The 22,196-nt window shown below is 43.3% G+C and overlaps 1 protein-coding gene across 2 annotated transcripts in view; it reads left to right on the top strand.

Moving 5' to 3' along the window:
- The window catches only part of ciita (class II, major histocompatibility complex, transactivator), a 29,042-nt gene that overhangs the window by 4,450 nt on the left and 2,396 nt on the right, over nt 1-22,196 (top strand). Inside the window, exons 1-12 of one of the 2 annotated variants that reach the window (XM_077212533.1) lie at nt 10,322-10,484; nt 10,815-10,865; nt 10,965-11,021; nt 11,113-11,145; nt 11,318-11,407; nt 11,491-11,559; nt 11,857-11,985; nt 12,083-12,175; nt 12,276-12,326; nt 12,795-12,914; nt 20,178-20,249; nt 20,332-22,012. In XM_077212533.1, coding sequence (XP_077068648.1) covers nt 10,463-10,484; nt 10,815-10,865; nt 10,965-11,021; nt 11,113-11,145; nt 11,318-11,407; nt 11,491-11,559; nt 11,857-11,985; nt 12,083-12,175; nt 12,276-12,326; nt 12,795-12,914; nt 20,178-20,249; nt 20,332-22,012 — 2,468 coding nt within the window. In that variant the 5' untranslated portion in view covers nt 10,322-10,462. Of the gene's footprint in view, nt 1-10,321; nt 10,485-10,814; nt 10,866-10,964; nt 11,022-11,112; nt 11,146-11,317; nt 11,408-11,490; nt 11,560-11,856; nt 11,986-12,082; nt 12,176-12,275; nt 12,327-12,794; nt 12,915-20,177; nt 20,250-20,331; nt 22,013-22,196 lie in introns of those variants that run through there. The other variant, XM_077212532.1, reaches the window with a different exon arrangement.

Below are 22,196 nucleotides of genomic sequence, written 5' to 3'. Positions count from 1 at the left end.
AGCGCGTCCTCGTTCTTCGAAAAGAACATTGGGCAGTGAGCATGTATTTTGCCGCAAATAGGTCGATTTCCGCTTTGCCGAACAGGCGCAATAATTTCTGGACCGTTTGGGGGTGCAGGCACCATTCCCCTGGGGGAACGTTGTCCCTGGATAGTTTGTCTGGGCCGTCATTCAGGTGGCCTGGCACATGTGCAGCTCTCAGCGAGCGCAGGTGATGCTGAGACCATGTGAGGATGCGCTCTGTCAGATCGCAGAGGTTCCTGGATCTGACGCCGCCCTGACGGTTCACGTAGGAGACCACTGACATGTTGTCTGATCAGACTAGAACATTGTGGTCCTGTATGAGCGGGAGGAAGCGCTTCAGCGCGTTCTCAACCGCTAACATTTCCAGACAGTTTATGTGAAGGAGCTTCTCCTGGTCTGACCACAGGCCGAAGACCGGTCTGCCCTCGAAGAGCGCACCCCAACCTGAGTTGGACGCATATGTCGAGATGAGCTTTCGGTACGAGACCACTCCCATCATCACACCCCGCTGATACCAGCCGGCTGTTGACCAGGGCTGCAGAGCCGTAATACAGGTCTGAGTCACTCTGATTCGTTCGCAGCCAGCAGCCCAATCTCGGCGAGACGCACGAGCATTGAGCCAGCGTTGAAGCGGGCGCATGCGCAGTAAGCCCAGCTGAAGCACTGGAAGAAGCACTGGAAGCACTGGAAATAGGAAGAAGCACTGGAAGCTGAAGCACTGGAAGCACCTCTGGAATGTCTTCAGAGTAATGATGCTGCCCTTCTGGAAAGACGCGGCTAGGTGTCGAACACGGCGCGCGCGCTGTGTCGATAAACGAGCCGTCATGGCCACAGAGTCCAGTTCTATTCCTAGAAAGGAAATTGACTGACTGGGCAGTAATGAGCTCTTGGTCCAGTTGACCGTGAGACCCAAGCTCTCCATGTGACTGAGGAGCACAGTACTGTGAGATAGCAGTTCTGTCTCTGACTGTGCCAAATCAGCCAGTCGTCCAGATAGTTAATAATTCGCAAACCGTGATTTCTCAAGGGGGCGAGAGCTGCATCCACGCACTTCGTAAATGTACGGGGTGCCAGGGACAGGACGAACGGCAGGACGGAGTATTGATAAACCTGACCGTCGAAGGCGAATCTCAAGAATGGCCTGTGACGGACTATTATCTGAATCTGGAAATAGGCATCTTTCAGATCGAGAGAAATAAACCAGTCCCTCGGGCGAACGTGTGCGAGAATTTTTCTGGTTGTAAACACTTTGAACGGTCTTTTCATGAGCACCTCGTTCAAACATCTCAGATCTAAGATGGGTCTGAGGGCTCCGACCTTCTTGCGTACAAGAAAATAAAGGCTGTAGAAGCCTGACTCGCTCAGAGAAGGCGGTACCAATTCTATGGCCCCTTTGCACAGCAGCTTCGCTATGTCTGCGCGAAGTAGATGTGTTACTTCTGCATTCACAGAATTCACATTCGCATTCACATTCACAGTCCTGAGACGCGCGAAATGTGCTTTGGGCAAAGTGTTTATTAGTAAGCGTGAACGCTTGTGAGTGGGCACGAGACTTACATACATATTTGACGTCCCGATCGCTTGGATGGGGATCGTTTTATGATAACTCTGTGACGCGCGCTGCGCTTTGAGCAGAGTGTTCATAAGTAAGCGTGAGCAGGCACGAGACTGACAGTTACATGTGACGCCGTGATGGGCGGCGTTTTGTGACAACTCTGGAATGCGCGGGCAGCGCTTGGGGAGAGATGTGTGTTAGTAAGCGTGAACGCACGTGGGCGGGCACAGGACTTACGTTTATATTCTTCTAACTGATATGAGTTTCAATGGCCGTGTGAAAGAGCGGGCAGAAAGTAGGCGTGGGCAAAGACTCGTGGACACATTTCCTATGTTTAACACTCGAGCGGCTATTTACCGCTTTATGGGAGTGGGCTCTGTGAGTGACACGGGAAGTGTTGTGCTTGTGTGTAGGGGTGAACACTGAGGTGTGGGCACCTTTTGGTGTAAAAACACCATCGGCGTGAGCCGGATATGAATACGGCAGTTCGCTGAGGAGAGCCGCATAATTTTTATCTGCTGCGGGAGCCGGGATCGAACACGGGTCTCTGGCGCGAACGCTGTGGATTTCGCCACTGAACCACAGGGGGGAATGACATCAGCTTCAGTTAGCGCGAGCAGATAAAGAGAGCGTCATCACAGTTTCTGTGTGTCGGCGTTTGTTTGCAGGCGTGCGTGTTATATAACAGGCTCATGCTGCAATATTGACATTACCAGCCGCTTGAATTAAGAGGAGCTGAGAAATGTTTGAGAAATGGGGGATAGTCCGGCCTCGGCGGGACTAACACACTTTTTCCTCATTTCGCTGGTGACGCATGCGGGATGGGATAGCTTTCTTGTAACGTAAAGAAAGCTAGCCGCGGTTAGAACAGCTGTCAGCGGCGCGTCCTCATCCATATCAAGCGCCTCGTCCCCTGAGGCGGCGGCAGCGCGGGCGGGAGCCGGCGGCTGCGCATCCGGGAGGGAGATGGAGAGATATACGCTCGAGGGAGTCATTCCGGCGAGCGTTTGCATCAGAAACGACGGCAGTGCGGCTCGTGAGCGGCAGCTGCGCGTCTGTGAGGGGAGGCGGGAAAGGCGAGAGCGAGGCTCGAGAGAGGGAGTCCACCGGCTCCGGCGGCCTTTGAAAACGGCGCTTCTTTGCGCGGTCCTGCAAAGGGCGGAGTGACAGCTTGAGGGTTGAACACTTCGAGCCGAGCCAGCAGGGTCGACATCGGAAGTGCGTCGCTGAGCTCACAAACCCCCGAGAGGGCAGAGCTGCGTGTTCCTGGCCCAGGCAGAGAGCGCAGATCACATGGCGGTCTCCGTCGCTGAGCGGGGCTCTGCAAAAGCCGCAGGAAGTGCGAGGCATCTTGAAAAAGACGCTTGCTGCTCTTTTAGACAGTAAGTTTTGCAAGAAAGGATACGTCGCCGGATAGCGTAGCTCGTACGGATGGCTGAAGGTGGCGAAGACGGCCGGCTTCTTCAGGCGCTGTCCTAAACTGGCTTGTCGCTTCCTCGACGGCGGCGGCTTCTCTCTAGATCCAGCGATGCGGAGAGCTTTGCTGAAGAGATGCCTACGAGCCCTGCTTATATACGCTAAGCCACGCCCATTCTGGCGGGCTTTGACACTGTGAAGGCGCGAGCGCCCTTCATTGGACGTGACGTCACGTCGGGCTCAGTGGTAGGCTGCCTGCTCTAGGTCTGCTAGCTGCTGCACTGCATTGACAATGGATACAAAAATTAAGGATAATTTTTTGGCTTCAATATCTCGAAAAGATGAATCTTTCCCGTAGCGTAAGCTAACTTACGCAATACGAGAGAACCTCTCGTAAGAGAACCCCTATTTGGAGCCTAATTTTAAAGTCACTATGAAATCAAAATGGACTTTTTTTTTTTCTTTTTTTTTTTTTAACAGATTGTTGCAATGTTTATTATAAATGGTTTATATGTGCAATGAATTACATTTTTTTTATAATAATAATGATGTGTCCTCAAAATCGTTAAACAAAAACATTAACCTCACCTCCCCTTCCGAATGACATCTGTTGTCTTCATGAGGTGCGTCTCGGCGGAGGATGGGACTCAATTTATTTAGTTATAACAGTGTAATAGTTTTTTTTTATTATTATTATTATTTGCTTTTGCAATTAGTATTTGGATGAAGAACTTAGAATGGTTGAGTCGCTGACAGAGCTTACCCCGAAAACATTTAACACTTTACCCCACAGCTGCAATTTTTGGGGCGAAATGCTTCATTTAATAATTTATGGCCAATACTAAGACAAAATCTGTTTTGTGTTTTTTTTACCGTTTGTATTTTACCGTGCATGATATGTATTTTGATGTGTATTATAGCAATATTAAGCAAATGTGGTCTTCTTTAACATGTATAACCCTGCCATGGAAAACTTTTGTATAATTTAGTCATATACAGTTCTCAATCACATGATGGAACCTTTTTCTCCACAATGCTGCATAAGACTTAACCCAATCACAGCACAGATTCCTCCTAATTACAGTTGTGGTTAAAATTATTGGCACCCCTGGTAAATATGATCAAAGATGTCTGTAAAAATAAATCTGCATTTTGATAATTTTTGATCATTTTGATCATCAGTTTATGCTTTTGATATTTTATTAAAAAAGTCTGCAAAAAATCGAACCAGTCATTGAAGTAAAATAATTGAAAGTGGAGTCTAAATCACAATATGAAATAAATTATTTTTCTTTAAAACAAATAGGCCACAATTATTGGCAGGCACCCTTTTATTAAATACGTTTTGCAACCTCCTTTTGTCAAGATAACAGCTCTGAGTTTTCTCCTATAATGCCTGATGAGTTTGGAGAACACCTGACAAGAGATCAGAGACCATAGACCACTCCTCTATATCTCTCCAGGGGACTCATGTAGCCTGTTTTCGTGGAACTTTGTGGTGGCTGACTGTGGCAGTAGCAAGAGCAGAGGAGTGGCTACTCTAGTTAACAAGCGGCTACAATTTAAATGCTTAAAAGAGAGTGCAGATGAGGAAGGGAGAATGCTGTTGATGCTTTGTGAGATCCAAAGAAATGGTATCATACTAGCGAATGTGTACGCTCCAATTAGAGATCCGGCATTTTTTGGGCTACTTGAGAAGAAACTAAATGATTTGGGAGACTATCCAATTATCATGGGGGGTGATTTTATGAGGTAATGAAGCCTATATTAGACCGTAGCTCTCCATCGGCCCGCACCACAATAGGGCACACACAGTGCTCAAAGATATGTCCAAGGCATCTGGTCTAGTAGACATTTGGCAGCTACAAAACCCATCTTCGAGAGATTTTAAATTCTTCCCTTCACCACATAGCTCGTTTTCCAGAATAGATATTTTTTTTTGGTGTCTCATTAGCTGGTATCAGCTATGATATTTTCGCTGGTATACTCGCTCCGAGTGACATATAATTATTTCAGACCATAGTCCATTATTTCTCCATATTCTGTCCTTTAATAAGCCGGCTAGGTCAACTAGATATAGACCAAACTCTAGCCTTCTATTAGATGAGACCTTTAAGGAATCCCTTAGATCACAAATCAACCTCTATATAGAGAACAATCTCCCAATGGCTCCATCAGCATGGGGAGCATGGGAGGCTTTGAAAGCCTTTTTGAGAGGCCACATAATTCGACACTCGTCATTCAGGATAAGGAAAACAATACTAAGCTCCAGGAGCTTGAAAAACAGATCATAACTGCAGAATCAAACTTAAAAAAAAAAGATGTCCTCTGAAACCCTTACCAGGTTGACTAGACTAAAATATGATTTAATTCAATTATAACCCAGATGGCAGAATTCACTCTCTTTCGGGCAAGGCAGAAATAGTTTGAGGAGGGTGACAAGGCTGGTAGACTACTTGCCAGGTACATTAAACAAAAAGAAGCAATGAGTACTATTCCTGCTATTAGAAGGGACAATGGGTCTGTCCTGACTGATCCCAAGGAGATTAATGCAGCTTTTAGAGAGTTTTATGTAAAACTGTATACTTCAGAATCGAAGGGGGACAGGGAAAACATTACATCTTTTCTGTCGACTCTTGATCTGCTGGTGTTGTCAAGGGACCAGCTTGAACGTCTTGAATCACCTGTTACTATTGAGGAGATAAGGGAGGTTATTAAACACCTCCCTTCAAGTAAAGCACCAGGTTTAGATGGCTTTATGAGTTTTATAAAGCTTATGCTGAGGGACTTGCACCATTACTCTTAAGACACCTATAAAGAAGCTTTTGAGAAGGGTAAACTCCCACCCTCATTATCTGAGGCCATTATCACCCTTATCTTGAAGGAAGGAAAAGACTGTAAAAAGTTTAGACCTATTAGGTTTACCTCCTGTGACAGTAAAATACTATCTAAAATTGTAGCTAACCGTCTGGACAAGGTAATAACCAATTAACATCTGGGTAAGGTTATAACGTTCAAGGAGATCCACCCTGACCAGGTCGGCTTTATACGTTCACGCTCCTCGGCTGACAACATCAGAAGACTTCTTGATATTATGTGGCCCACTCAGGATAACGCCTCTCAGGATAACGCATCTCCCATGGCTGCTATCTCATTGAACGCTGAAAAGGCGAGTGGCATTATCTGCTCTCCAACCTGGAATGTTTCGGCTTCTGCAAAAAGTTCATAGCTTGGATTAGGCTCATATACACTCACCCCTCAGTGTCAGTGCTTACTAACAGGATCATCTCCATCCCATTTGAACTGGAAAGAGGCACGAGACAGGGAGACCCTCTCTCTCCTCTACTTTTTGCAGTTGTACTTGAACCGCTAGCAGTGATAAATTGATGTGTATGTAGACGATATCCTTTTGTTTGTCACAGATCCCAAACATTCTCTTGCATCACTATTTAAAATTATTGACAAGTTCTCATCCATTTCTGGTTATAAAGTCAACTGGACAAAATCTGAGGCTCATCCTCTCACACCATATAGTCCCAAATCCCTCTTCCAGTCAGGCACTTTTGACTGGCATAAGAAAGTCTTTAAATATCTTGGTTTAACATTCCCCCCCATATTGACGGATCTGATTAAAACAAATTTTGACCCCCTACTGGACAAACTGGGGGTTGATTTAGAGGGCTGGTCTCCATTGTATCCCTCTATGTGGGGCAAGGCAAACATCATTAAAATGATTTGTGCTCCGAAATTCAACTACTTGCTACAGGCTATCCCAGTCCGAATTCCTTTGCGCTATTTCAAACAATTTGATCAACTCTGTAATAATTTTTTATGGAATAATAAATGCCCCAGGATGAACCTGCGAAAGCTGCAGAGGCCAGTGGTCAAAGGAGGATTAGGTGGGCCCAACTTGCTCTTTTACCATTATGCATTTACCATTAGGCATATGGCACAGTGATCTTTACCCCTAGAGAGAGCCCCCCGTGGTTTCACCTCGAAAGCACGGTGTCCTCCCCTCTCACACCCATAGCATACATCACAGCTAAATTAGCCCAACAGAATCAGTCACATCCCATTTTGTCCCACATTCAGTGGGTCTGGAAGAGAGTAGCTAAGTTCTTTAAATTTGATCCATATCTGCACCAGGCTGCCGGGATCTGGCAAAATCCCAAGCTCTGTATAAATAAATCTCCCTTCCTTTGGAAGCTCTGGTAGCAAAAAGGGATTAGGGTGCTCGGAGACTTGTACCATGATGGGACATTAAAATCCTTTGAGGCACTTAGACAGGAATTTGACTTACCATGTAATCAACAATGGAAGTATTTTCAGTTAAGACACCTCCTGGTGCAGGTCTTCGGCTCCCCTTCAGTAGTCCCACTGAGCGGCGACATGTTGGAGAAGGTTCTAACAATTTATGGGCGCGGCCATGAAGCCTAAATGACATGGGAAACTGACCTAAAGGTGTCATTCACAGATGCAGAATGGGGCAGAATTCTTAAAAATGGGAAAAATAATGTCAAGGGAACTGCGAACGCGAATTATCCAATTCAAAATACTGAATAGAATCTATTGGACACCATCCAGGCTGCATAAGGTTGGTTTGGTTGATAACTCGGAATGCTGGAGGTGTCGGGACAAAAATGGTACCCTAGTACACATGCTCTGGAGTTGCCCTAAAACTCAGGCATTTTGGTCTTCCCTACATACAATCGTAGAGAAAATTGTCGACCAGAATATCCCGTTCACCCCTAGTCTGTTTATTTTGGGGGACCCCTCTGCATTAAGTGACCTGACCCCTCCACTCTCTAACTGGACCCAGACTGTCCTCATGCTAGGCCAGAAACTTTTGGTCAAAGAATGGAAAGCCCCCTCTGCACCTGCACTGGATTTGTGGCACGCCGGGTCAGCTGGCTGCCCTTGAACAACTGTCCTATAGGTTGCTTGATAAAGTGTACAACTTGAAATGGGGGAAGTATCATTCGTACACCTTTGAGGTTTAATGGCTTTCCGGCTCAAAAACATAGCATTAAACTAGAAAACATGACTGATGGATACATTTTGACAGAATTCGGTACCTACATTTAGGCAAGGCTGTAACTCAAGGGCTAGGTGCATCACTGTTTTTTTTATTTTTTTTTATTTTGTGTATGTATATATATATATATATATATATATATATATATATATATATATATATATATATATATATATATAATTTGTTTTTATTATTATTATTTTCTATAATGTATTTATGGTTTAGTTTTTGTCTATGGTCGTGCTATGTCTTCCTTTCATTCTATTTTGTTGTATGAGTACGGCTTCATTTTTCAGATGGATATGTGTGTGTGTTTAAACCAATAAATTGTTAATCATAAAAAAAAAACGTGGGCATGGGGTACTTTTTACACCCCCATATTTTTTAGTTTCATCTGACCATGGAATCCGGGGCCTTTCGAAGTTCCAGTCTTGTCTGACAACTGAATGTGCTGGAGTTTGTTTTTGGATGAGCGAGGAGGATTTTTCTTGAAACCCTCCCAAACAACATGTGGTTTTGTAGGTGCCATTTGATTATTGTTATTATAATAGGCTTTAATAAGACTCAAATAATCTCTGCAATTCACTTTGACCCTTGAAGAGTTTTTGGCCACTCAATCTTTCCTCCTCGCTGTGCATTAAGACGATATAGACTTCCAGTCAGATTCGTAATATATTTAGTTGATTGGAACTTCTTAACTATTTCCCTGATTGTGGAAATGAGAATTTTCAATGCATTAGCTATTTTCTAACAGCCACTTTCTAGTTTGTGAAGCTCAACAATCTTTTGCTGCACATCAGAACTGTATTATTTGGTTTCACTCATTGTGATGAATGATTAAGGGAATTTGTTTCCTCATATTTATACCTGTAAAACAAGAAGTCATAGCTAGACAACAATTTCATGTTCCTAGTCACCCTGGTGTGCTAAATAATGTAAATATAAATGGGAATATACTTCAGAGATATTTTAATAAAACATTCTAGGGGTGCCAATAATTGTGGCCAACGTGTCACATATTTCATAATGTGATTTACCCCCCACTTTAAATTCTTTTTTACTTCAATGAAAGGTTAGATTTTTGCAATTGTTGCTAAGACTATTAAATGCATCAAATGTCTAACAGTTTTAGTACAGTAGCAATAATACAGGAGGGTGTGAATAAACATTTAAAACAACACAGCGGGATACTTGTTCTATATGTAAATACTGACCACATTTACACTCAAAAACAAAAAACTGTCAATGCGGGTTCTATATAGAACCCTAGGATTCTTGACTATATTTTAAGGAACACTATGCCAAAAAGGATCTTAAATGATTGTATAATCCCATGATGGGAACCCCTAAAAGGTTCTATGAACCGTCTGACAGAACGGTTCCCCGTTAAGGTTCTGTATGTGTGTTGCAAGAGTAATAGCCACTGCTTGACAGGATGCACCTGTAACTAGATCTCTCGCAGATACTAGAGTTACTTTCTAAGCACGCTGTTGTGTGGCATGGAGTCTGAAGTTTTTTCTTTTCTTTCTTTGAGCATCGCTGACTAAAAAATAACAAAGATGTCAGAATTCAAACCAAAAGAAACCACTGTAATACATAATTTTAGATGTCCTTCTTCAATATACAATATGAGTTGACTGTGAGATATTGTATTTTAAGATGTGGTGTCACCAGCAAACCACGTAAGTCTGTGAGACAGTTTCTATTATGGGCAGTGTTAAGTAAAAAACTAAAGCAAACTAAGTTGTCATTCCAGTCTGTTTTCTATCGTTTCATTTTAGGAGGAAGGTGGCATGAGATGTTTGTTATCATTGTTTTGGAGCTGGGAAACTTCACTGTAAATGGCAGGATTTGCAGAGGTTTTTTTGTTGTTCACAAACATTCAACAGGTTTTCGGAAATCAAGGCATAAACATGTGTTTTATAAAGACCAGTGTGTGTGAAGGAAAAAAAAGAAAAGGTCACAACAGTGGAAAATACCTACCACTCCAGGGTGGAGCATTACCACATATAGGAGTGCCAGGCTTAGAACGTATTGAGTAGGCTACATGATTGATTTTTTTTTTTTAGCTTATTAACATACAAGATACATATTTTAGTGTTCCTTACCGTATAGCATTAAATTATATAATGTTAATACATAAACCTCTTTTAACGTGTTTGTTACTGTAAAATATACTAATATTAACACAGTTGATAATGTCTCATAACGAGAGAGGGAGGTTTTGTTTTGGTTTTGTGCCTTACCAAAACGGCCTCCTTTCACATAGTGAAAGTAAAAGTATGCAGAGCTAGTGCAGCCTATTTTGGTGTTTGCCAGACTATGCCTCACCCGTGTAATATGAGGACACGTCGTGCGCAATAAAACTAATTTTCCTGAAAACTGATTTCCTTCACAATTTTAATGTAATGGAAAAATAATTCTGAGTAAACATGGACTGTATCAGTGGAACAGGTAAAGTTCAAAGCTTTTAATTTATAATAGAAGTTAAATTATAATGCGTTTTGTGTCGTACTTATTTTACTTTGCTCCATAAAACCAGTTTTATAACAAAATAAATGTATAATGTGAATTTTCAGACAAATATTTATATATCTGAAACGGGGTTTTTCCCTCCGGTTATTTATTTTCTTGCAGAACGCGCGCCCGCTCCATGCACACCATCTTGCGCTTCCACGCTACTACGATTATTTTTAGGCTACCTCAGGAAATTGTAACTGCATATTTTATTTATGTCATGCTTAAAAACATGTAATGTTATAATGTGTCAATTTGTTGCACCAGATGCTGAATTGCAAGATATTGCCTCGGACCCAATGTCTGAACTCTTACCTGGTGAGTAGATGCAGTTATTTTAACGTGGTAAACAAATGTAGCCCTATATTTGGCATTTGAGATGAATTTTCAAATGAGATTTACCATTTGTCTTCACAGATAATGTCCTCCTTGAATATATTGAGTCCATTCAGAGTGAATCTGAAGAAGCATTTGGTCAGTTTTACGCATTGCCCTGTTTAATTGTGCAATTCGTTAGCCTACTTAAAATCATGTATATAAATAATTTCCTTTCTTGTTTTGGCAGATCCCAACTTCCTTGATAACCTCAGTTTTCTATGTAAGACTCCATAACAATATTATTTGAATAGAATCATATTTTTCAATAATATTTTGGGAATTGAAGGGGAACCAATGAGTGTTTGTTAAAGCATTTGCATCACACAGTTTTATTCGAAAATAAAGGTAAATACATTTTGTAATGTCTTTCACATCTGCTTTACAAATAACAGTTGACCCTGACACAATTTGCACACAACCTAGCCAAGTACTAGGTCAAGAAAATGCATCTTTGACAAACAAAAGGTCAAGAAAGCGAAAAGGTAATGTTATGTTCTTTTAGATGTTCTCTTATGAAATACCTGTATTGAAATTATAAAGTAAGACTTATGTTTTCCATTGATAGTTGATTCACCTTCAAACAAAACCCATACAGATACTGATGGCAAACCCTTGTACAAACAGAACAAAAAAGGTAATTCAAACATCACAATGTAGCATTGATACAGTACAATCATTGTAAAGGTTTAATGGTCAGAACCAGAAGTGTTGAATTAACTCCCAAACTAGTTTGAAACATATAGGGCTAACTTTTTTTTTACTTCTGTTTTAAGTAACATAATTTGTGTGAGTATATATTGTTTTTAGAACTCTATACTTATTAATAAAAGGGAGGAAACATATTTATTATAAATCTAGCTCTCTGTAGCAATGAAACCACAAGTGAAACATAATGATGCAAACCAAAAGCATGTCTCTGTTAAAACAACAGCGTGCTCTGAAAGCCCCTCAAGAGGAAAGAAGCCCGCCATTACATCACAGAGTAGTTTCCAGTTGGGCTCAAACACATTCCAAAATATTTTACGTATTCCATTCAGACCTCTTCCTCTACCCTCTAGTGGTGAGTTTTGTAGTTTTTTTATTTTCATATTGTGCATGCATTTCAAGAAAACTAGGCCTTCGTTTGAACATTGACTATGACTCTTTGGATCACTCAGGCGGTTCAGCACTACAGTTCATCCAGAACATCTGCCCTTTATCTGCCCCTCTGATCGGCACTGTGGTTCCGACATGGCCCACGTACGTGCTTGGTGAGTCAACTGCTATCATCATCAAACGACTCCATGTGCCTTTTGTGTTCTTTAATTATTTTATTCACTGTATTTCTCCTTTCAAATCCAATCTATGCAGTGTCGCCCCAACATGTGAGTGCAGGCACTCAGATACTTCCACTTTCACCTGGTAAGTTAAAAAAATATGTTGTCTCATGGATAATTAAGCCTCTTTGGCGTGCGTTGTCAAGTCTGCAGTTTTCCTGTGGAGTCGGGCTACTTTTGGACTTTTTACGTGGATAAAAGGATAAATGTGCATAAACTGTATTTGACTGAAATGCTTGTATTAAAATATATTACACATTTTAAATTCTACCAATGATAAAACTGTGCTAGATGTTTTGTGAGGGAGGGCCACTGGTAGGGTACGAAAACAGACTGTTTATGATTACCTAAGTGATTTGTATTTTATACGCATTAAAATATGTATTTTAAGTTTTAGAGTGGGATATTGTGAGTTTTGATATTTGGGATAGGGTCATTGTGGTAGTTTTGGGCTATTTTTGATTGGACATTGAGTCAGATTTGTTACGCAGACCTAGCGTTCCTGGTTTTAGCAATACTGTGGTGTGTGGTAACATAATTCTTTCTTTTCCAGCTGATGGCACAGTTGCCCCACCAGAGCTCACGGTTTCAGTACTCCCAGTCGGCTCATCCTCAGACCGTGCATGCAAGAGTTTGCCATCAGTATCTGTAGACACACTCTCTCCTATAAAAGGTGAGTTCAGGGTTTGAGGACAGCACATGTGTGTCTGTGCTTGGTTTCATCCAAGTGTAGATAAAGATAAACTACAACTAAATAAAAACTTTAGAATCATTTAGATTTTTTATTTTAAAAATTATAATAATCAGCAGCCATATCACCCTGTAGCCCAAGACTGATGGGGACACTATACTGTCAAAGAGCACCATCCTTCGGATTAGACATTAAACCGAGGTCCTGACTCTCTGTGGTCATTGAAAATCCTAGGATGTCCTTCGTAAAAAGAGTAGGGTTTTAATCCCAGGCATCTCCACCAGTAAACTGGTGTGTGGTGGACGTTCTGGTGCAAGTGTGTCCGAGTGTGTCCGAACATTAGTAAATTGGTACATGGTAATATATATATATACACGACTTTATATATACTAATTAGATATATTACTATATAAGAGGCTCTGAATTTTATTCACCGACATCGGGATGTTGTCAGTGCAAGTCATGGTACATCGAGAGCTGTGGAGAGGATAATGGCATCTGTGAGGAAGATGGTTATCTGCGAAGACTGGCTTTGAAGAGCATGCAGCAAAATATCTAACTGGCCTGACTAGGCGATGTGACGATATAGCTACAGGAAAGGTGAAAGTGTTTTTGTGTTTTTTTGTTTTTTTTTGATGTTATAATCTTTAACAAAATGTTTGAAATTATTTGACAGGCATACACACATACATGCACACAAAAGACAAGTCTCGGGCAATTGGATAATAGGTCATAATAATAATAGCAATAATAATTATAACAGAAGATAATATCTCTAGTCTATCCTAATATTAATTATAAATACAATTTACATAAAATATAAATACAATATAAAATAAAATAATATAAAAAAACAAATACAATGGATTGACCACTTCTTATGGTGTGTAAGGTATTTTGCAGCTCATCCTTTCCGAGCATAGTGAAGTTTCTCTGAGTCATTTAGAGTAAAGAATGAAAAATTCAGTCCTGCAAATTGTGGGAAAATGTTTCCCCTTGTAGTGGTACTTGGGACAGACAAGAAAGTGTTTTCATTTTCTGTCTATCTGATTCAAATCACAGTGCATAGTCTCTGTTCTCTTGGTATCCAGGATTTTATGTCGTTCTCTCTCCATTTATAAGTCATGGTCACTGAATCGATATTTGAAAGAATTTGTCTCTCTTTTAGTTGTGTAATTGATCAGTAATTTGCCAATTTTGTGGTTCTATTTAGGGACAAGTAACACTGGAGTTTGGTTTATTGAAAAATAAGTTATAATTAATAAAGATGAAATTGTCACGTGTAGGAGAGAGGACCCAAAAGCAAAGGGCAGTTTGACAAAGTTTAATAGTTCAGGCAAAATAACACAGGTGGCACATAAGGCGAATAAATCCAACTGAAGAAAGTCTCATCCAAAGGAAAACGGAAAGTCTTTCAGTAATAGAACAGAAATGTACGGTCAGGACCGGCAACGGGAAATCCCCGGAGGATGAGACAGGCTGGGTCCGTAGAGAGCACGGGAACGCCAATCCTTGACCACTAACGTTAGCTGAAGAAGTAACAAAGCAGAGACGAGGTAATACGGTAGACAGATTGACCAGTTTACGCGAAGAGGATTGGAGAGGAAGATTAAGGCTGGACAGCCAAACCCTCTGCCCAACGGAATAACGGGGGCTTTTGACACGACGTCTATTAGCGGCCCGCCGGGTGCGAGCACGAGACTTCAATAGAGCGGACCTGACCCCTCTCCAAGTACGCTTAGCACGTTGAATGAAGGCTTGTACGGACGGCATCTTAGAGTCTGTATCTTGTGACGAAAAAAGCGGAGGCTGGTAGCCGAGACAACACTGAAAAGGGGATAGACCAGTGGCAGAAGACGGAGCGGAATTAAGTGCGTACTCCGCCCAGGGGAGCTGCTCTGACCAGGAAGCCGGATTGCGGAAAGCGAGGCTACGGAGAATGCGACCGATTATCTGGTTAGCTCGTTCGGCTTGGCCATTGGTCTGTGGGTGAAAGCCGGAGGAGAGACTAGCCGACGCTCCAATAAGGCGACAAAACTCCCTCCAGAACAGGGAAGAGAACTGGGGACCCCTATCGAAAACGACGTCGGAGGGAAGACCATGTATCTTAAAGATCTTGTCGACGACAATCTGGGCGGTCTCCCTAGCAGACGGGAGTTTAGTTAAAGGAATAAAGCGGGCGGTCTTAGAAAAACGATCAACGACAGTAAGTATCACGGTGTTCCCCTCAGAGGAGGGGAGACCCGTGATAAAGTTCAGGCCCCACTGAAAGGCCGCGAGACGAGCAGAAGGAGGAACGTACAAAAGACCCTTAGGACAAAGACGAGGAGTAACGGCGTGGGCCAGAGAGCGCTTGACCAAACGTTCTATTCCCCAGACAGCTGCACCCACCACCACGCCCTGAGGAAGGATCTCCTCCTTATTGGGAACAACCTCTGGGGAAGCAAACTGTCGCGAAAGAGCATCAGGCTTGAGGTTCTTAGACCCGGGGCGGAAGGAGATGGAAAAATCGAAACGCGTAAAGAAAAGTGCCCAACGAGCCTGACAAGCGCAGAGCCTCTTCGCGGAACGAATGTACTCTAAATTTCTATGGTCCGTCCAGACAACGAACGGGACTGAGGCACCCTCAAGCCAGTGACGCCACTCTCCGAGAGCTAAACGGATGGCCAATAACTCGCGATTGCCAACATCATAATTTCGTTCGGCGGGCGAAAGACGATGCGAAAAGTAGGCGCAGGGATGAACCTTCTCATCAGAAGATGAGCGTTGGGAGAGAATAGCTCCAACGCCCACCTCTGATGCATCAACTTCAACAATGAACTGTCTAGAGATATCAGGAGTTCGTAAGATCGGGGCGGAGGAAAAAAGGGACTTGAGGCGATCAAAAGCTGTCTGAGCCCCCTCCGACCAGGAAAATCGGACCCTGGCGGACGTGAGGGCAGAGAGAGGGGCGGCGATCTGACTAAAGTTACGGATAAACCGAAGATAAAAATTTGCAAAGCCTAAAAAACGTTGAAGAGCAACGCGCAACTCAGGCACTGGCCATTCCGTGACCGCACGGACCTTGGAGGAATCCATGCTAACGCCCTCAGCGGAAATTACCGAACCAAGAAATGAGATGGATTGCGCGTGGAAGGTACATTTCTCGGCCTTAACAAACAGTCGGTTCTAGAGGAGACGTTGGAGAACTTGTCGAACGTGTAGAGTGTGTACTTGGAGAGAGGGAGAGAAAATTAAAATATCGTCAAGGTAGACAAAAACGAAAATGTTCAACATGTCTCTGAGCACGTCGTTAATTAACGCCTGGAACACGGCGGGAGCGTTGACCAGCCCGAAAGGAAGAACGCGATATTCAAAGTGTCCTAAGGGGGTGTTAAACGCCGTCTTCCACTCGTCCCCCTCCCTAATGCGGACAAGGTGGTAAGCATTACGAAGATCTAGTTTAGAAAAGATCTTGGCCCCCTGCAAGATTTCGAAAGCAGAAGACATGAGAGGCAAGGGATAACGGTTCTTGACCGTGATGTCATTCAAGCCTCGATAATCTATGCAGGGGCGTAATGAACCATCCTTCTTTTTAACGAAGAAAAAACCCGCACCGGCAGGGGAGGAGGAAGACACAATGGTACCAGCTTCGAGCGAGTCAGAAAGATACTTCTCTAGAGCTTCGCGTTCGGGGGCGGAGAGAGAGTAAAGTCTACCCCGGGGAGGGGTGGTGCCAGGAAGGAGGTCGATAGCGCAGTCATACGGTCGATGGGGAGGAAGAGAAGTGGCCCTGGAACGACTGAAGACCGCTCGAAGATCATGGTACTCCCGCGGGACCCCGGACAAATCACCCGGCTCCTCCTGAAAGACAGAGACAGAAGAGACAGGAGGGACAGCAGACATCAAACACTTGACATGACACGACAAATTCCATGAAAGAATTGAACCTCTAGACCAGTTAATCTGAGGATTATGCTCGACTAACCAGGGATGTCCTAAAACAACAGGGTTAAAAGGAGAATGCAAAACTAGAAAAGAAATTGTCTCTTGATGATTGCCAGAGATGGTGAGACTCACCGGAGCAGTGGCAAAGCGCACTCTAGAGAGGATACTACCATCAAGGGCGTGGACAGGGGTGGAGTCTTTACGTTCAATGAGGGCAATCCCCTGTTCTCGAGCCCAAGTCTCATCCACAAAATTTCCCTCGGCTCCCGAATCGATCAAAACCGGACAGGAGGTGGAAAACCCTGGCCAGCGGAGAAGAGCAGAGAAAGTAGTGCGTGCGCGTGACGGAGGGTCTAGGGTTGAAGCGCTCACCAGTAACCCTCTCTCTACTGGTGATCTTTGGCTTTTACCGGGCAGGAGGCGACACGATGGGAGGCGGAAGCGCAGTACATTCAGAGACGAGCCACTATACGGCGCTGGCGTTCGGCCGCGGAGATTCGTAAACCACCCAGCTGCATCGGCTCGGAGTCAGTGAAAGGCGGCGGTGTAGAAGAGCGAGCCGGGGTAGAGAAAAGTGCCCTCTCAAGGCTGCGGCTGCGCATGTCGAAGCGCCACTCCACACGAATGGCCATATCAATAAGAGGATCCAGTCGAGTGGGTGATTCACGGGCGAGGATCTCATCCTTTATGTCAGCATTGAGCCCTTCGAGGAAACGGGCTACTAAGGCAGGCTCGTTCCAGTCACATGAAGCAGATAAGGTACGAAATTCAATCGAAAAATCTGCTGCTGACCTTCTCCCTTGACGAAGCGTAGACAAAAGACGGGAAGCCTCCGATCTGAATGCAGAACGGTCAAAAACCCGCAGCATCTCCTCCTTGAAGAAGGAATAACGGCTGAGACAGTCAGCCTCCGAACTCCAGTTAAAAAGTAAAACAACCTCACACTGAGTTAAAAAGGATCTACATTCCTTGGGCTCACCGGAATAGCACGGCGGGTTGTTCACTCTCGGCTCAGGCGTGTCACGGCTTCTAGAGGTGGAGGATTCCACTCGGAGGTGGTGAAGCTGTTGTGAGATATCGGTCATGCGAGTAGCAAGAGAATCCATGGCATGGTGAGCGGCGGCCAGTTCATCCTCGTGACGGCCCAGCATGGCTCTCTGGATCTCAAGTGCAGATTGAAGAGGACTCTCCCTTGCTGGGTCCATTTCTGGTCAGATTATTCTGTCACGTGTAGGAGAGAGGACCCAAAAGCAAAAGGCAGTTTGACAAAGTTTATAGTTCAGGCAAAATAACACAGGTGGCACATAAGGCGAATAAATCCAACCGAAGAAAGTCTCATCCAAAGGAAAACGGAAAGTCTTTCAGTAATAGAACAGAAATGTACGGTCAGGACCGGCAACGGGAAATCCCCGGAGGATGAGACAGGCTGGGTCCGTAGAGAGCACGGGAACGCCAATCCTTGACCACTCACGTTAGCTGAAGAAGTAACAAAGCAGAGACGAGGTAATACGGTAGACAGATTGAGGCACGCACCAGACGGGACACGACACGACAGGGCTTGGTTACATATGGCACATATGGCAATATGAAACATCATATGGCAATAATCTGACAAAGAACAAAGGACAGGGAAGACTAGAAATAGAGAGTCTAATCAGAGAAAGTGGGAACCAGCTGGGGAGGAGAAGATGGAGAGTGATGAGGTGATGAGAGACAGCTGAGAGCGGCAGAGATAATGAATGGGAATGTGTGTGTGTAAATGGATGTAATAAAGAGTGTGACCAGGAGAGGGTGGTAGAGTGTAAGAGGAGGATACCGGGATCATGACAGAAATAGTGTGATTTCAGAGAGTTTTGACACATAGCCCTGATTGAATACAACATTATGTTAACCGAGAAGTTTTTGTATACTGACCAAAAGAGAGAAATAGGCTACATCCTGCTTATTCAGTGGTAAGAATTTAACTGTTGTTTTTGTTTATATTGTTGTCCATTTATCGAACTTCCATGCCTCTTATATAGTAATTATATAATTAATATTTTACAGTAATTACACCATCAACTGAATGTTACCCCAGATAGTCGTGCAGTGGGAAAATAACAGTGACCCGGCTACTTTGAAAATTGTGCAGTGTGAACTCGGCATTACAAGATATCGCAAGAGTGACTGAGTAAACCAGGCTTATAGGGGGCTAATGAGACACAGCTGAAGACAATAATGGATGAGACCAGGCAGTGAGTTATGGGAAATGTAGTCCTTGATTGAGTCGCAATAGTCTGGGTTAGAGTGCTTAGCGATATTTAAAAAATGCTGTTGGACATTGTTCATATTTGATATGAACCATAGGCGTAATTTGCGTGTGGGACATGTCCCCACCACTTTTTTGCCAGGGTCGATATTGTCCCCACCACTCTTTGAAACATCTCGCGGCCCCGATGTACCTAATACAAATAAATAAAACATCTCCAGTTAACTAGCAGAGCATTAATTTCATTCGTTTGTTAAAGAAGAGGCAACCTAGCACTGGAATGTGTTGTTTTCTAAATCAAGTGCTCAAAGTGCTCGTTGTCACTGCTATCAGTGGCGCAGATACAGTGTTCTCTTGTGGCCACGCACACAGTCTCTTCACACGGACGCGCGCTTCAATCTATTGCTTTATGCCGTTGTGGAGACTCTATTAGTTCCGGTGAAATCACAAAACAAAACGCACACAAAAGTGTTCCTGCCTGATATACAACCACTGATGAACATATTCGGTTTTAATGAGAAGAAGAAAAAAAAACTGTACAAGTGCGGAATAGAACCAAGAACCTCTGACACGCTCTGCAAAAATTCTACCACTACTAGACCATTAAAGAAACGTTACACATCTAAAGCACGCGGATCTATGGATTTATTCATGTGGAAATTCTCGGCACTAACAATATTAGTAGATCTCATTAAACGACAAATTAAACCCAATGTACTGTTGTATTGAAATTGATTTCTGGACATATATTGTACATTTATCTGATTAAGCATTGTATTAGCCCCTTCCAAACAGTGTTTTTTAAATATCGCTTACCCCACCATTAAAGAAGCGTATTTCAGACACTTCTCAAAGGGTCTGAGAAGTCCAGGAGGAATGGAGGCAGACCCGGGGACGGGATGGAGGGCCAGGTTCATGGAGTGGAAAAAGGGCTGAATTTTTTGAGGAAAAAGAAAAAGTGTTTAATTTTTACAATAAGAATAATAAATAAAAAAATATGGTAGGTCTCAGCATGTACTAAGAAATTAATAGTGACAGAATTTATTAATTGTTTGTTTTGCGAATTACAGAAGGAAACCCACAAAAAAACACTGATTCCCCATCTTCCAAAACCGAAAGGAAAATCCGCCCAGAAGCACCAGGTAAGAAACCTATTTAATCATTGTGTAAGCCTGAATAACTTTATTAGACTGTAGGAAAACATGATAAATGTTTGTTTTACAGAATGTGTTAAAGACTACATACATCACGTAAAGTCCCGTGTGAGAGATGTCTGCTGCACTATGCGTGGGGGAATGGGAATGGAATCACACTACGTGGATGTGCATGTGATCCAGAGAAAACTCCTTATCAAATCTGGCAAGAATGCAAACAAGTGCTTAGAAAAAGAACTGGTCATCCTCAGTGATTCAGAGCGAAAGAAAGCAATGTTGGACAGAAGTCAGTTGTTTTGTAGCAGTAATTCCAGACCAAAACAATCTGTCGCTCTCCTCGGAAAAGCCGGAGTGGGGAAAACCACGTTCATTCAGCGTTTATGCTTGGACTGGGTGAGCGGCAGCCTGCCTCAATTTCAGTTTGTTTTTTTGCTGAACTTTAAAATTCTAGACCTCACACAATCTAACTGCAGCTTGAAAGTTTTACTGTTCGATTTGTCTACATCTCCTCGCTGTGAGGACTCAGATTCTGTGTTCAAACACATTCTGTCCTGTCCTGATGAAGTTCTCATTATCTTTGACAGCTTTGATCACATTAAAGACTTTGAGGGGCTTCTTCAGTCCCCTGCTAAATCACCCACAGACACTAAATACACCATCAAGCAGCTGTTTTCGGGTTTGTTCCAAAAGGAAATCCTCTCGGGCTGCACGATTCTCATCTCCACAAGGCCTAAAGACGTTTTAAATCAGGTGCTGCGAAAAATCGACAGCCTTTTGGAGCTGGGTGGCTTCTCTCCTGAAGACATCGAGTTGTATACTTCAAAATATTTTGGGGATTCTACCCTCCAAGGGAGTGCACTAAAAAAGATTAAGAATCAAAGCTACATATTCAGTTTATGCTCCAACCCGCTACTTTGTTGGACTACCTGCTTCCTGCTCGAGCACCAAGACAGTCGCGGTGATGGTTTGCCTTCAACCCTCACTGACTTGTACCACAGAGTGACCTCCAAGCATCTGCAATTGGCTATTCATGGAAACAGCTCATTATGTAAGAAGAAACAGTCGGAGATCCCACAACTGTGCAAAATTGCATGGGAGGGATTCAAGAATCACAATACACATGTAAACCCTGGCAGTTCAACAAAGCTGCTGGATTGTGGTCTTAAAAGTGGCATACTTGTATCCTATGAAACATCTGAACGCCAAGAAAACTACTTTGCAGACCTCTTCACTCAGAACCTCCTGAGCGCTTTGCACTTGGTGCAATCTAAACAGGTGAATGAAAAAATGGTGGTGGCAAACTGCACAGTCCAGCAGAAGAAACGAAAGGTTCAGGGAGAGTCGCAGGACGTGGTGCAGAGGTTTGTCACTGGATTGGTCTTCCAGAAGGCACCTGGCGGAGGAAGCATCCTGGACAGCAGTGTCAACATAAAGGCCAAAAGAAAGGCTGTTGAAGCCCATCTGGAGAGAATGAAGCCTAAAGATTTGGTTCCTGCCAGGTTATTAGAACTGTTTCATTGTGTTTATGAGACCAACAGAGACAAATTTGCCAAACTGCTGTTAAAAAACCTGCCTGGCAATCTGTCATTCTGTGGGGTGCAGCTTTGCCCTTCTGACGTGTATGTCATATGCCATCTCCTCCGGCATGCCAGCGCAATGAAGCGGACCTTCTCCATTAACCTGCAAGATACATGCATTCCCATCAGTGGCCTGAAAGAGCTTGTGGGTCTCAAATGTATCAAATCATTTTGGTGAGAAACTGCATTGCTAAAAGAAGAGTTCACCTAAAAAAATGGAAATTGACATCATTTATTCACCCTCCACCAACAACCTGTATGTGAAAATACAAAAATAGAAAAGTTGTGTCTAATGCAATTACATTGACAGAAAAACTGAAGCTTTCAAGCTTCAAAAAGGATGTAAAAGCACCTACCT

Source organism: Siphateles boraxobius, unplaced genomic scaffold, assembly GCF_051911475.1.
Source record: "Siphateles boraxobius isolate OS27281-9 unplaced genomic scaffold, OSU_SipBor_1 66, whole genome shotgun sequence".
NCBI lineage: Eukaryota > Metazoa > Chordata > Actinopteri > Cypriniformes > Leuciscidae > Siphateles > Siphateles boraxobius.
This window is presented reverse-complemented; position numbering and strand designations above follow the sequence as displayed.